At 39.6% G+C, this 14,875-nt stretch overlaps 1 protein-coding gene across 3 annotated transcripts in view; it reads right to left on the bottom strand.

Annotated features, from left to right (window-relative positions):
* Nucleotides 1-7,459: 7,459 nt before the first annotated feature.
* The window catches only part of LOC147301674 (uncharacterized), a 33,159-nt gene continuing 25,743 nt past the window's right edge, over nt 7,460-14,875 (bottom strand). For 2 of the 3 annotated variants that reach the window (XM_086284192.1, XM_086284195.1), the window contains 2 exons: nt 10,730-10,770; nt 7,460-10,470 (listed from right to left, as the gene is read on the bottom strand). In XM_086284192.1, coding sequence (XP_086140318.1) covers nt 10,207-10,470; nt 10,730-10,770 — 305 coding nt within the window. In that variant the 3' untranslated portion in view covers nt 7,460-10,206. The remainder of the gene's footprint in view (nt 10,471-10,729; nt 10,771-14,875) is intronic. The other variant, XM_086284194.1, reaches the window with a different exon arrangement.

The raw sequence follows: 14,875 nt of genomic DNA, 5'->3' as shown, positions 1-14,875 counted from the left end.
TTCTCTAGCAATATCTCCACACATGTCTGAAACTTACTCCAAATTCATGTTATACATTTTATATATTTTTTAAGAACCATATTCGTCTCAGCTCTGTTTTTGTTTTTTTATAAACTTTTTATGCTTTAAGCTGAGTTTATTTAAACTCCAAACCTTGTACCTCACAACTGGGAGATTTTAACATAAAATAGTGGAGCTGCTCTTCCTTCTTGTTTTGCTTCTTTATGGTTATTAACCTGCCAGCATGCGCATGTTTCCAGAGGAGAGGGGATGCATGTTCTCTAACTACAGACTACTGATCCAAAAACAGGCTTTACTGAATTGTATATATTTTTTAAGTAGTGTTGTTTTGTTGAGTCACCATTTCAGAGTTGCATTAAATACAATAATATAGATGTATTCTTTTTCATTTAGGTCTACTCCAGTCATAAAAAAATAAAATTCTTGTCTGTATATGTGATATATACAACCATATTCTTGTGCTGGACATTTTAGGCTGGAATTTCTAATCCTTATATTTTGATCTAAAAACTATAAAATGGTATACAATGCATTTTTGTTTAAAAAAATAAATAAAAATCTAAAAACCCCTTTGAAACCCCGTACTCAAAGCTTCTTCAGTTTACCATGGACCAAGTAAAAGTGAAGATGCTTGTGTCCAATCTGAAGGCTCCCAGGTCCTCATGTTTGCAGATCACAAATTGAACAAACGTTAAAGACAAAAATCATAATGCATAGCTTCCACTGTGTGACTCATTGATACTTGTTCAACCTATACATGAGCCAAAAGTGACCAAAAACCAAACAGCAGATAAGCTTTAGTACAAAGGGACAGTTATAAACGACTGATTTTGTTGTGTCACTGGCAAAATTATTAAATTAAGCATTTACAGAAATGGTTACGATGTAGCACCATCACACCCTTTAATGTCATATACCACACACTTAAAGACAGAAGTAGTTCAGATTTATTGATATGTGGAAACAATGCTGTTTATCCCCCTCTAAGCATTTTTACTTACAGCTCTTTAATGGTTTTGTAACACATACAAATACTGTATCTACGTTTCTTTCTTCACCCAGGTTTGAATTATTTTACATTTAACATCCGCCAATTTAAGCAATAGCCATCATTTTATCAGCTAGTTAAGAATATCTGGTTTCTTCAAAGCAGTCACTTTATTGTGGATCTCAATAAGATGTTTCCCAATACAGATGCATCAGAAATTAAAAGTGTAACAATTATTTTTGAGAATATTTTACAGCTTTTGGTCATGGAGGGAGTATTTCCTCCACTGCTGTTATCATCATCATCGTCATCGTCATCACTGAAATAAGCCAACTTAAAAAATGTATGAAATTGAGCTAAAAATGTCTGCATAACATCAAAAAAGCATCGTCATTAATGAGACCCATGGTCATTAAGCGAGGCGCTGACCTCATTATGCTTCCCACTCTTCAGCCAAAGCAGTGATGAAATACAGTTTTTAACTGTTCTGTTGCTCTACTGTAGGTGTTGTGTAGCTAAACTCATGTAATTAGATACACGGGTTTGGTTAATTCCACAAACGTTTCTTCCATGTTTTTTTTGTTTTTTTTGTTTTTTTTCAGGTTTGCAGTATTACACAACCACAGTTTGCAAAACATAAACAAATGGACTACTTTCATAACCTTATTCTGGCTTCTGCTCTGCAAGACTTTGAAACACACTTCAACCATAAACTCTCCGTTTTTAATTACACCTCAAAACACATTTGTTCACACTTGTATACACTTTATCATTACCATGGTCATGCATTTGTTCCCTTGATAAGACTTTTATAGTTTTGTTTTGTGGTTTTATTCAGTTATTTTATTCCTTTGTAACTTTGTGTTTTTAAGTTGTTGTAGTAACGTAATATCACTTATGGAGTCTAAATTGACGTGTTTAAATGTGTCCTTGATTTAACCCACAAATAATTAAGTCATACGGTGATTATTCACTTTTCGTGAAGCTCGGCACACGCAGAGAAATCATTCAGGGGTCATGACTGTGAAACAGGCTCCTTTTCAAAGATATACACATCACAAATGTCTCTGGATACAAAAACATCGACAACACAAAGAAATATCTGGAAAAACACAAGAAGACTGTCGCTCACTCGTCTTTAACTTTCATAGCTGAAAAGACTCTCAGCTGAGCTCCAGGTTTCATCATTTCCTCTTTTCTTAGTGGATCCTGTTGTTTTTTTTACTAAATCTTTATTGCTTCGTGGTTTTCAGTCCATTGTATAATTGAGGGACACAGACCAGAAACAGAGGAGAGCAGGTAATCATTATATCTGTGAGCTGAAACATGACTAGTTTAAATATTGATAAGATACTTTGAATAGGAAGAAGAAATCATCTGTGGTTCTCATGTCATAACATAATTTAATATTTAAAGAGAAACCTAACATTAAATTTGTTTATCAAACAGGTATTGTGATTTTTTTTAAAAAAAAAGTATTTTACAGTCACTAACTCATCCTGTAAAATAAGACAGAGAAAAAAGCGTTGGTTATGCAGCACAGTGCAAAAGTCTTGAACCACCCATCACATCTTTATATTTCGCTTCTAAGGATTCAGATGTTTCTTTAATTTTTAATGCAACAATTCTCCAGGTTTCTTTGACTGGTGACCTAAATATTAGTATTAAAAATGAATTTGAATTTTAAAAGCTCCTTCGCTGTTCACTTTAAAGTAGCTTCTATGAAATTATCCTTCCCTGTCATTTATAAAACAGTGATGTGGACTCTGGCTGCTATACTGTTAGTGATGAAGACTATTAGGCTACGTTCACACTGCAGGTCTTAATGCTCAATTCCGATTTTTTGATCAAATCCGATTTTTTTTGTCTGCTCGTTCACACTACAAATAAAATGCAACAGCAAACGCGCTCTAGTGTGAACGCTCAAAGCGGCCCGCATGCGCAAAAGAAGATGTCACACACAACGTGCTCTGTTTAGACCCAGAGCAAACAGTATTGTTTGACAGATGGCCGTTAATATAAAGACTTCGGACTTTACGTTTCCCAATTTTTGCTTTAAGTTATTTTGTTATTTACATAATAATGTAAATAACCTAATAATTATCCTTATTGCTGTTTTAGAGAGGAGCGGTGCTTCAAAGGATAGTTGCAGATTTCTGTCAGAATCTGCAGATTATACAGTACAAATAAAATTTTCACGTTTCTCCAACGTTGTCTTCCCAACAGTTTCACTGACATCTACACGGGATGGCCAGGAAGCGTTCGCGATGTCTTCTCGGGCGCTTCTCCGGAGCTGATAATTGGCGTCTGTCTTGTGTCAGTGACGTAAAAGACGGATTTAATGCGACATGACCGTTCAAACTGCAGTCGCTTTCTAAAACATCGGATATGTATCGGATTCAGTACCACATACGAAAGTGACCCAGATCGGATTTGAAAATATCGGATTTGTGCCGTTCACACTGTCATACCATGATCGGATATGGGTCGCATAGGGTCAAAAAAGTCGGATTTGATGCGCTTTCGCCTGCAGTGTGAACGTAGCCTTAGTGAACACATCTGTGTTATTTCTGCGTTTATTAAAAAACATTCTGGGACGACAGTTGAATAATTACTGGTTGATCTCCAGGACTTCACATGAACTGTTTCTTTATTGTTGACATTTTGTTTTCATATCTTATTCTGTAGTTTTTATTTATTGATCTTAAATCACATTACTCCACTATTTAAACTCTTTCTGCACAAAGTTTGAACTAGGAAGTCAAAACCATCCGTGTTTGGCCTTCATAAAGGATTCCTGCTTATAATCATGACGGAAAAAATACAACAAACTCGAACAGCTGTGTCTGTTAGAGACCCTGCGCTACTTTAATAATGGTTTTATAAATGTATTAACTGATTATTATTCTTATAAACTGTTATACTGTCTGCTGTAATTTTACAATAATCCTTCCACTGAGTAAATTGGGTGACACATCGTGGGATAAAGAGCGGCAGCCATGACCTTATAATGACCTATAAAAAAAATAAAAATAAAAAAAATAAATAAATAAAAATCATGTATATCACATAAGTTACAGTCGGAACATTTGTGTCTCTCTTTAAACGTTTACAGATCAGGTCATGGTTTCCATGTCGGCACAAACAAGTGTATTTAGGCAGGGCTGGACTGGGACAAAAAAAATCGGCCCGGGCATTTTGACTACAGACCGGCCCACCAGGCGTTATAGGAAAAACCATAAAGCCTTTGAATGAAAACAAACGCTGTTGTGACAGTGATGTACACTGTCTTGTTGGTATATATGTATCAATCTAATAAACTTAAATCTACACCATCCTCCCTATTCTGGTATTCTAACCCAAAAGTAGACTGCTTGGTCGAGTTAACCTCCTGAACTATCTACACATGGTGAAAACCTGAAATTAAAACAGAGAAGACTAGAGGTGAGACATGATCATTACTGATTACTGATGACAGATTTAGATATATTTTCATAAACTATTCATTTACCACATCAATAAACAGCATGGCAGGGCAAAATATTTTTTCTAACATGGCAACCTTTAAAAAGTGAAAGGAGATAGAAAGACAGGTGAGAAAGAATAAAACTTAATTGACTTTTTGATGGCATTTTACACACAGTACTGGTACAGTATCTAGAAAATGTGGGAAAATACTGGCATCATATACAGTACTTAGCTACTTCTGAAGAAATGATGGGACCCTAAAAAAATTACTATGTACAAAAATGGATTTCTATACATTTTACATCAGATGAAAACGTTTGTTGTAAGATTCAGATAATTATTTATTCAAAGTTTTTAAATGATATAACAAAGAAAAGAATTTCTTTGTGCCCCCCTTTATCTGTTAATGCCCTACTTGGGCCCCTGGCAAAACTTTGCTAGATCCGCCCCTGCACAGTTACCAGCTGTCAGCTGCATAGAAAAGGATCCTGGTGTTATTTGTCTCTCAGAAACAGTTCATAACTTCCCTTCAACTCATTCATGTCACCTAAAAGCTAAACCTGTTTCTCCATCACCTGTTCAGCTCTGATGATTCAGTAAGGACATCTCCTGGTTTCATCTTCATGTTTCCCTCTCACCACATATCCAAACCGACATCATGACCAGCAGCTTTACAGCTGTGGCTCCAGCAAACATCAGCTGATACTAGAATTTAACCCTTTAAGACCTACCATTGAACCAAGTCCGCCAGAGCTTATATTATATTTTTACATGTTGTAGAGCCATTTTTGGGAGCATTTCAAGTTGCTATACATCAATACAACCACTACAGCCTAAATTTTAATAATATGCATGCATTAAGTGCATCATAATTACATAAATTGCAAAAAAGTGCAATAAACTACAAAAAAATTGAAAATCGTTTTTGTTTTTTAACATATATTTCTAGTTAGAGAAATTTAAGAGGCTTATCCCTCAAAACTGTAAATACAAAAAAGTTGCACAAAATAGTTTCCCACCACGGGAAATTTATTTTGAGTGTCTTCATAGTTTTATTTTTGAAATACACCAATTTCTATACACTGCAGGAAAAACGAAAATAAATATTATACTGCAAATTTGCAAAAAAGCAGCATATGCATCAAAATAAACTATTTCCAGCAGTGCAGTATGAGTCCTCAGCATCCCAGAAACGACACAGAAAGTCATAAAGTCAAACATAACTTTTAAAAACACCAGCATAAGCTCATGAGGCATTGATGGTAAAAAACTACATTTCCGCGAAAATGACGTCACTTCCGGTTTCGGGCAGGTCATGGCAGACATGCATAGTTCGTGCTGATGGACATAGGAAGTGTTATGAACAGCTGATGGATCGGCAAAGCGTGTTTCTGGAATATTATGTTTTTGTTGCTGCAAGTGATTTTTATGCAGTTTTTGCAAAGCTATATGTGGAAGGAAACCGTGACCTAGGACAAGCTGATGGCATAAGATGTAAGTACAACTCCTCTGGTTTCATATGCAAAAAAAATTATTGCGCTAGCTCACGTGGTTGCAGTGCTACCGGGATTTAAAAATAGTTACGCAAAATGGAGCGTGCTCTGACCGGTTTTAAAGGGTTAATATTAAATAAATTCTAACAACAGCTGATCAAGCTTGAACATGCTGCTGTTGTTTAACGCAACATCCGCTGGTTTCCTCTTTCTGGCGCAAAACAAACAAGAGAGATGATCAGCTGATCATTGATCAGTTTCATGATTGAAGTAGAAACAGGAGATGGAGGGGAGAGAATGACAGAAGAAGAGGCAGCTGTGCAGCAAAGACACAGAATAACTCCAGCTTTGTGTCTTTTTTCATTCTACCTGAAGTACGGGACAAATCACGTTCCTTTTCCCCTCAATACAAAACGTGCAATATTTTCTCTGAATACCAGACGATTACGTTTTTTACGGGACGGTTGGAAACTCTAATAACTAACCTTATAAATAAAATAAGATAAAACAAGTTCAACGTCAATAATATCATAGCACCCACCCAGCAGTATATAAACTCCCATGCTAGCTAGTACGCAGTACGAGTGATTGTAACTGACTGTAAAAAGTCAGCATAACGAAAATAAACTCCACCTAAACTTGGTTTATATCTGACCCAGATAGACTGCAGGTCATAACTTCTTACCTGAAGTTCAGTTCACCGCCTGGGGTCTCTGCTCCTCCTGCCTTTCCGTCATCCACCTGCCAGCGTGTTGCATCTGCTGGCCTCCACCACTTGCTAATGTTACTAAATCGGTGGAAGCTCCGCAATAGCCACCACCAAACAACTGAGTTATTTTTACACATCTCCCAGCATCTGGCCAATCCACCACCTTTCAGTGTTTATACTGTTACGAAAAAAAAGAACCCATCGGCCCATAAAAACGAAAAATCACCATGGCCCACCGGGCAAATGCCCGATGGCCAGTCCAGCTATGTATTTAGGTGATTACCGTGTAACGTTAGGGTCACATATCCTGAACATATACAGAGAGTTTACTGTGTGGATCCGTTTTAAAGAGGAAATAACTAGTATCACCTTCTAACGCAGCGATGTTCCGTTATGAAACAGACTCGAAGTAACGGAGGAAGTCTGACTTCAAACCATCTTTTAAAAAAAAAAGTCGTAACATACCTGATCAGCAAAGCAGAGCCTCCCAGCTGAAATAGCTTTAAGCAGACCATTCCTCTCTGAACCTGTGGAGCTTTCACAACAAATAACCTGAATTCAGCTTGATGAACAGTCTCTCAGGTCGCTCGATCTGCTGTTTATAAAAGAAACGCTTCCTGTGGCTCTGTTTGTAGGTTCTGCTGGTGTCCACAAGATGTCGAGCTCGGAACAGCAGAAAGATGACACGAAACACTTCTGTGGATTTTTTTACAATATTTTTACTGAGAAAGAGAAATTATTAAAAACAAACAAACATGCAAATCACATGTAAATGGTTTGGATACAAATAGATAATCTATAACAAGCTGGCAGCAGAGATTGTAAAGAAATATAGCAAAATATTTATATAAAATATTTTAAGTGGTTAAAAAGGACTGGATTGGTTTTACTGTAGAACACAGAGTATGTACACCAACGCAGTCATAAAGATCCTAACATAATAGGTCATTTCTTTATTTGATATATAAATACATTTTAAAGCTTGTTGACTGCAGACTATTTATCAATATAAGCAAAGAGATAAGATATCAAGATGTAGAGAAACCATCACACTAGCCGGTGTTGTGCCAAAAAGTGATTTCCAATGTTTTTTGATTATTTTTTTAATTTATTTTGTCATGAATTTGCTTATATTGTTAAACAGACAGCAGCCAACAGGATTTAAGAAAAGAAAATGAGCTGTTTTAGAAACATCGTTATGATGTTTTATTTGTCACAATATTGTGACTCTTGTGCACATCAGTCTTTAAAACAAAGATTTTCAGCTGGATAAATAAAGGATATAAAAAAGTCACTTTCACAGATTATAGAGCAACACGTCATTTACAGAAGTTTAAATATGGAAATCGCTTTTTTGCACACACACACACACACACACACACACACACACACACACACACACACACACACACACACACACACTCTCTGCACAGACAGAAACTGAAGGAGATTTGTGATGAAATAGTTAAACGAATAAAGACTCAAACACTTTGTGGAAGCATAAACACTAATGCAAGAAAAACAACATCCATTATTTACAGGTGACCTACTCATGCCCAATTCTCATAAAGAATTAGATTTTCCAACTGCTTTTTTATGCTTCCTGTGTAATTATCTCATAGACAGCAGGACAAAAACATGCAGGTTCACTATAGTCAGACCATCATGGCAGCTTCTAGCTTTTTCTGACAGTGTGACAAGAATCTCCAGAAACCTTTGCTGTTATCACAAACACAGCCGTCTTCTGTGTGTGTGTTTTATTCTGTAAGTAAGTCTGTTGTGCATTGCATTGAATTACCAGTAAATGAAACAGCCTCATGTTTCCTAACAGAACAGGGAGAAATCAGTATTATTAGGTCTGGAGTCATTACAGTTAACAGCCTGCTGGTTGCAATCATCTCAGTGCTTTTCTGTCCCTGTTTCTATGGAGATGTGTTAATCAGTGATAGTCTGGCACAACAAGTAACCTTGTGCCCAATTATGCAACTCTTTTCTTGTTTCACAGAGGATCATTATCAAGATATGACGACAGCAAAAGTTTTGATAAGGTGTCACTGTGGAGGTGGGTGTCCATACAGCTGTGTCAGGGTTGGGTTAGCTGAGCTGTGATGTCACACGTGACTGTTTTTAGTGGTGGAGGTACGTTGCACATAAGGTATAGATCACAAAGAGAATGTAGGATGTCTGAATACATATACTGTATCGCACTCAGTATTTCCTGCATGGCACAATCATTGAGACACAATCACATCAATTACAGACATCTGGCCTCTTATTTATTCCCTGAGTCCACATGCAGCTGTACATTGATGTGAAAGAAAAAATATTTATTTTAAGCAGACAAAACTTGAATTGAATTATAAACGAGGTCCATTAACGAGTAAATTTTCATTAAAGTGTAACAAAGAGAAGAGAGAAAATTACAAACTAAAACTGATAGATATGTTTATGATATTTTCTTCCAGTTATCTCAACGTACCAAACATGGTTTTATCCTGACTGTTTACTCATTACATCTTTACTCTCATTGGTGATTACAGAGTCTCTCTGCTCTGTCCTGACTGAAACATGCAGACCAGAATAAATACAGTTATCACAAAAGTACAAAAAATAAATATGGCCAACTTCCTGCATTGATAAAACAGTTGTAGTCTTTGTTTTGTCTTAATAAGAAAATAACTGAATAATCATCATTACACAAGCATCAGATGTAAAACTGGAAAAATTAAAGGAGTGAGACACAGCTGGGAAACAAACAAGACAACGAGGCACGGAAACAAATGTAAATACAAGGCAAAGAGACTATCAAAATAAAACAGGAAGTAACTACACAGAGGATCACGTACCCAAGATGAAAACACGACGAAATGATACAAAAGGACACATGTGAGGCTGTACTGAACCGAACCACAAATCAGTAAAAATAAAGATATACTCAAAATGTAAACAGAACACGCTGGCTGCTCTTTGTCTCCATATAAACTGTCCTCTTAATCATCAAAGATAAAAAGAAAAAATCTGACCTAACATCAAAGCTCATTTGATCTAATGTTGGTGTGTCCTTCACTGCTGACTCCATGAACAGTATCACACTCCACCCAATATTTTCACAAGCAGAGTAAAAACTACGATTCTCTGACGATGACAACTGCTTCAGATCTGCTCTGTACACAATGTTGTTGGACTTCCTCAGTCCAATACTCCAAACCAGTAAAGTCAAAAAAGTCTTAATATTCACAAGACTGTGGTCACCTCACTTCATGTGGAACATACACAGTTCAGTTTATTCTGGGAGCTGTAGCAGAAAGAAAGCAGCATGAAGCTTCTTAGCTGCTCTTTACTCATGTTGGATTTCAGGGAGCTCCTCAGTCTTTTACACACATTGGTACTTATTTTTACCTCCAATACACTCAGCCCAGGAGTATGCATGAAATAGAGTGACCGCACACCATCTACGTATTCACTGGAAAACTAGCTTCTCTGTTCTCACATAGAGAGCTGTGTACAGTCTGTGTGAAAGCAGATATTTAATGTCTGAGGGTTGATAATTTCTTCACCAGGTCGTTCCTACATATCATCTTTAAGATGTTCTCCATCACCTGCACAGCTCCAGTGATCTCATATGTCTGCACCATCAGATCTACTGTGTCATTTCTGTCTGCTTTGGACAAATAGTTTTCTTTGATGGGTGATATGTTGTTCCACACTTCAGTCTTCAGGTGCCACTTAAACTTCTTGAATTCTTCATCGTTTAAATCTTCGAGGATATCGGGAAGCATCACCATGATTTTCTGTTAAAATCAGAGCATACTGTCAGTCTGTAGATGAGGCTTTGCAGGTCATAATGAAAGGAAGTTGAAACCATAATGGTGTACACAGTGAATAGAAGATAGCCTTACAGAGAGCAGAGATAAGAAGTATAGTTCTTTAGTTCCTCACTTGATCCATATCCTTATTGATAACAGCACACTCAATGAGTCTATACAGAAGTTAGCTAGAACAGATTCAGACACTGACAATAAACTTTGTCCAAACTGAGATCAGCCTCACCTCTGCTGGGATTCTCCCATCTGCAGAGAAAGGTAGATGATCTGCAAGGAGCCAGGGATAAGAATTATAACACGCAAGCATTTAAAAGAATTGACGAATCTTGAAATTAAACGCAATGTTTTTGTATTGCAAGTCCAAAATATTTACTGTAAATCACATGTCCTGTGTTTTTTTTTTGAAAAAGGGTAAGTGACACATTTGGGAAAAAGAAAAGAAAAATCTCCTACAAACAGCTTGTATTAAAAACCTCTATGGACATGAATGTGGCCAGAGGCAGCAGGTGAATGGCCTCCTGAAAATGTCTGACAGCCCTTGAGTCAAACAAAAAAAAGTTTCTATTAAAGGCATTTTAATGTTCCATGTTAACCCACTCAGATGTTTGGACAAGGTGCTGCCAGTCCTGCCATAGAACTGCTAAGTCTTGCTTTCCAATCTGAGGAACACTTAACTTCATGGCTTGTCTCTATTTTTTCTAATTTGTGCCTCCTTGTCTCCTCCTGCCTGTGAATCTCAGTTCATCATGCTCAAGGATGTCTAACTTCCTAAACTGCACCTGGACAAGAGAAGAGACTTGAAGGATGAACACATCTAATTGATCCTTTTACCTGTGGATATAGCCTAAAACTACAGCATAACTTTTGCCTTGTGTGTTGAGATTCGTGATCAGCAAAAGTGTGTTTAAACATTACTTGCAGACTTCCACATCTCTGGAATCAGCTTGTCAGGAAAACTCAGATTCGGCTCAGTGCTTCAATATGTTCACCACCTTCTCACTAACTGCTCTGCAGTTTTAATCATACATTTTTTTATGTGTTTGACCAAAAATGGTTTAATAGATAGTCACCCTGTTAAATTACAGCTGGCAGTTTTTCTTCTTCTTCTACATTGTATTGTTCTTTTTTTTCCCCCAGTGTTGATATTATATATTGTTTTGTTTGTAGGTTAATTGCAGGAATTTCTTAAAGATAGAAATACCTGTAGAGAGTGGTCTCCTCTCTACAGGAGCTCACTCTGCAGGTGGGGGAGAGATATAGGAGAGGTAGAGAATGAACTCAACCTGGGTGTCTATTGTCTTGTGTAGATTGGGAGATGATTGGATGATGGGGTGGGTGCAGTTTTCTCTGGGGTGGAGTCGGGTGGGCTGCCCTGGACTGTGTGGGGCTGGGCGGTGCTGCTGCTGCGGGCCCCGGTCCGGATGGGCCTTCCCTTTCTTCCCTCCCCATCCTCAGCTGCCTTCCTATTCCCGCTCTACCACACCCACCCACACACGCAGGACTTGGGGTGCAGGTATCTCACCAGGGTGCAGGGGAGGCACTCCCCCTCTGTCCCCTTCTGGCCGCCTGTGCCTCAATTTTATTCTGCAACCTAGACATCCACATTACTCACTCTCTCACATAACACATACATATAGGGCCTTGGGGGTGGGCACGTTTTACAGCATCCAGAGGATGGTCGGTGTACTCCAACCCACCTCTGGCGCTGGTGCCCTACCCTCAATTTTAAATGCATTTAGACACTAAGGGTTTTCGGGAGGAGCCGTGCTGCTCTATGAAAGGAAGCAGGAACCATGTTCTCCTGTGTTTTAAATGCACTTTAGAACAGCACACAGCAACACTACATATGAGCGGGCGTAGGGAGGTTTGGGGTCTTCACTCACCCCGGTTCTGTTAGCCGTCAGGGCCGGGGGGCTGGGAGGAGGTGCTGGCCGTCAGATTGGGGTCTGGGATGCGGGGCCTCCCTGCTGCAGATAAGGAGGTGGTCTGCTTGCCTCCACCCCAGAGAGAAGGGTTACATCTCCTGGGTTTAGGTGTGGCTTGCCCCTCTGGGGCGGGGGTACCTGGACCTGGGATGTAGAGTACGTTTGGGGAGTGCGACTGTCTGTGCAGTGTCTATTTGTGTCTGTCTACACGTTGGGTGAATGACGAGTATTTGGTTGTGTATATGGGGTGGTCCGCGTGCGCCTGTTTGTCTGTGTCTATATGTCAGGTTGGGTCTTAGACTCAACCTCTCTGGGTACATCTCAGGCCCTCCAAAGTACGGAGGCCTATCTCCCCTCACCACACTCCCTGCCGGTGGCTGATGCCCTCAGACGTTGGTGTGTTGGTGGTTCTTGTCGACTGGGGCTGGGCGCTCATCAATAAATTCAAATTCAAATTCAAATTTTATTTGTCACGTACACAGTCATACACAGTACGATATGTAGTGAAATGCTTGGACAACTGCTCGTGACCTAAAGAAAACAAAAAAGGAAAAAGCTATGAATAAGATAGGAAATAAATATGAAAAATTAAAAAGGGTAAATTTAACTAGGAAGGAATAGAATATAAATTAAGGTTAAAAATGAAATAACTGTACAACACAAATTAGAATGAAGGGTAAATTTAACTGGGAAGAATAAGATAAAGATAAATATATAAATTAAAGTTGAAAATAAAATAACTGTACAACAAAATACACAATATAGAACTATATAAGAATGTATGAAGAAATCTAAATATAAATAAATATATACACAATAACAGCAGCTGTACAAGTATTAACCGGAAATGAAGAATATAGTGACCAGTGTTGTGCAAAACCAAAGTCCAGAAAGTCCAGTGTGTGTGTAAGAACTGTATGTGTGGGTCAGTACTGTGTGGTGGTGTGATTGAGAGACCGTATCGCCTGCGGGAAGAAGCTCCTCCTCAGTCTCTCTGTGTTGGTCTTCAGGGAGCGGAATCGCTTTCCTGACCTCAACAGAGAGAACAGTCTGTTGTTGGGATGGCTGAGGTCCTTCACGATCTTCCTGGCCTTAGTCCAGCACCGCCTGCTGTAGATTGAGTGCAGGTCAGGGAGCTCGGAGCGGATGGTGCGCTCAGCTGACCGCACAACCCTCTGTAGAGCTCGTCTGTCCTGCATGGTGCTGTTCCCGAACCAGGTTAAGATGTTTCCCGCCAGGATGCTCTCTATGGTGCACGAGTAAAAGTTCCTGAGCACCTTGGAGGGCAGTTGGAAGTCTCTCAAGCGTCTGAGGTGGTAGAGACGCTGTCGGGCCTTTTTCACCACGGTGTTGATGTGACAGGACCATGACAGGTCCTGCGTGATGTGAACTCCGAGGTATTTGAAGCTGTCCACTCTCTCCACTGGGCACTCGTTGATGACGGGGGTCTGGTAGTTCCTCTCCTGCTTAGTGCTGAAGTCCACTATCAGCTCCTTTGTCTTACTGACGTTTAGAAGGAGGTTGTTCCTCTGGCACCAGTTCTCCAGATTCCTAATCTCCTTCAGGTAGGCCGTCTCGTTGTTATCAGAGATCAGGCCCACCACGACGGTGTCGTCAGCAAACTTGATGATGGTGGTGGAGCTGGTAGTGGCCACACAGTCATATGTGTACAAAGAGTACAGCAGGGGGCTCAGAACACACCCCTGGGGGGCTCCAGTGCTGAGAGTGGTGGAGGCTGAGACATGTCCGCCCATCCTTACTGCCTGTGGTCTGCCAGTTAGGAAGTTGGAGATCCACAGACACATAGATGAGCTGAGTCCCAGATGCTCCAGCTTGGTGGTGAGTGTGGAGGGAATTATGGTGTTAAATGCAGAGCTGTAGTCTATGAAGAGCATTTTAACATAATTCCCCCTTCTAGTGTCCAAGTGAGTGAGTGATGTGTGGAGGAGATGAGAGATGGCATCGTCTGTGGAACGATTTGGACGGTAAGCGAACTGTAGTGGGTCCAGTGTGTCTGGTAGTGAAGAAATGATGAAGTCTCTGACCAGGCGTTCAAAGCACTTCATCACTACTGAGGTGAGGGCTACAGGGCGATAGTCATTGAGAGAAGCAGGGTGGGGTTTCTTCGGGACAGGAACAATGATGGACTCTTTGAAGCATGTGGGGATCACCGACTGAGATAAAGAGATGTTGAATATCTCAGTGAACACAGGAGCTAGCTGGTATGCGCAGTCTCTTAGGATACGACCTGGGATGCCGTCTGGTCCTGCTGCTTTCCTGGTGTTCACTCTCTTGAAGGCTCTCCTTACTTCATGCTCGGAGATGACGAGCACGTTTCCGGTGCTGGCAGTATCTTCCTGTCTGCAGCCGTTAGCGCCGCTAACACTAGCATTGTTGGAGACCTTAGCTGCAGCCTCGAAGCGAGCATAGAAAGTGTTCAGCTCGTC

The sequence above is a fragment of the Aulonocara sp. 'chitande type north' Nkhata Bay genome, linkage group LG23 (genome assembly GCF_057382095.1).
Source record: "Aulonocara sp. 'chitande type north' Nkhata Bay isolate Kocher_YH1m ecotype deep benthic linkage group LG23, A_spYH_male_GT1.1, whole genome shotgun sequence".
Lineage (NCBI taxonomy): Eukaryota > Metazoa > Chordata > Actinopteri > Cichliformes > Cichlidae > Aulonocara > Aulonocara sp. 'chitande type north' Nkhata Bay.
This window is presented reverse-complemented; position numbering and strand designations above follow the sequence as displayed.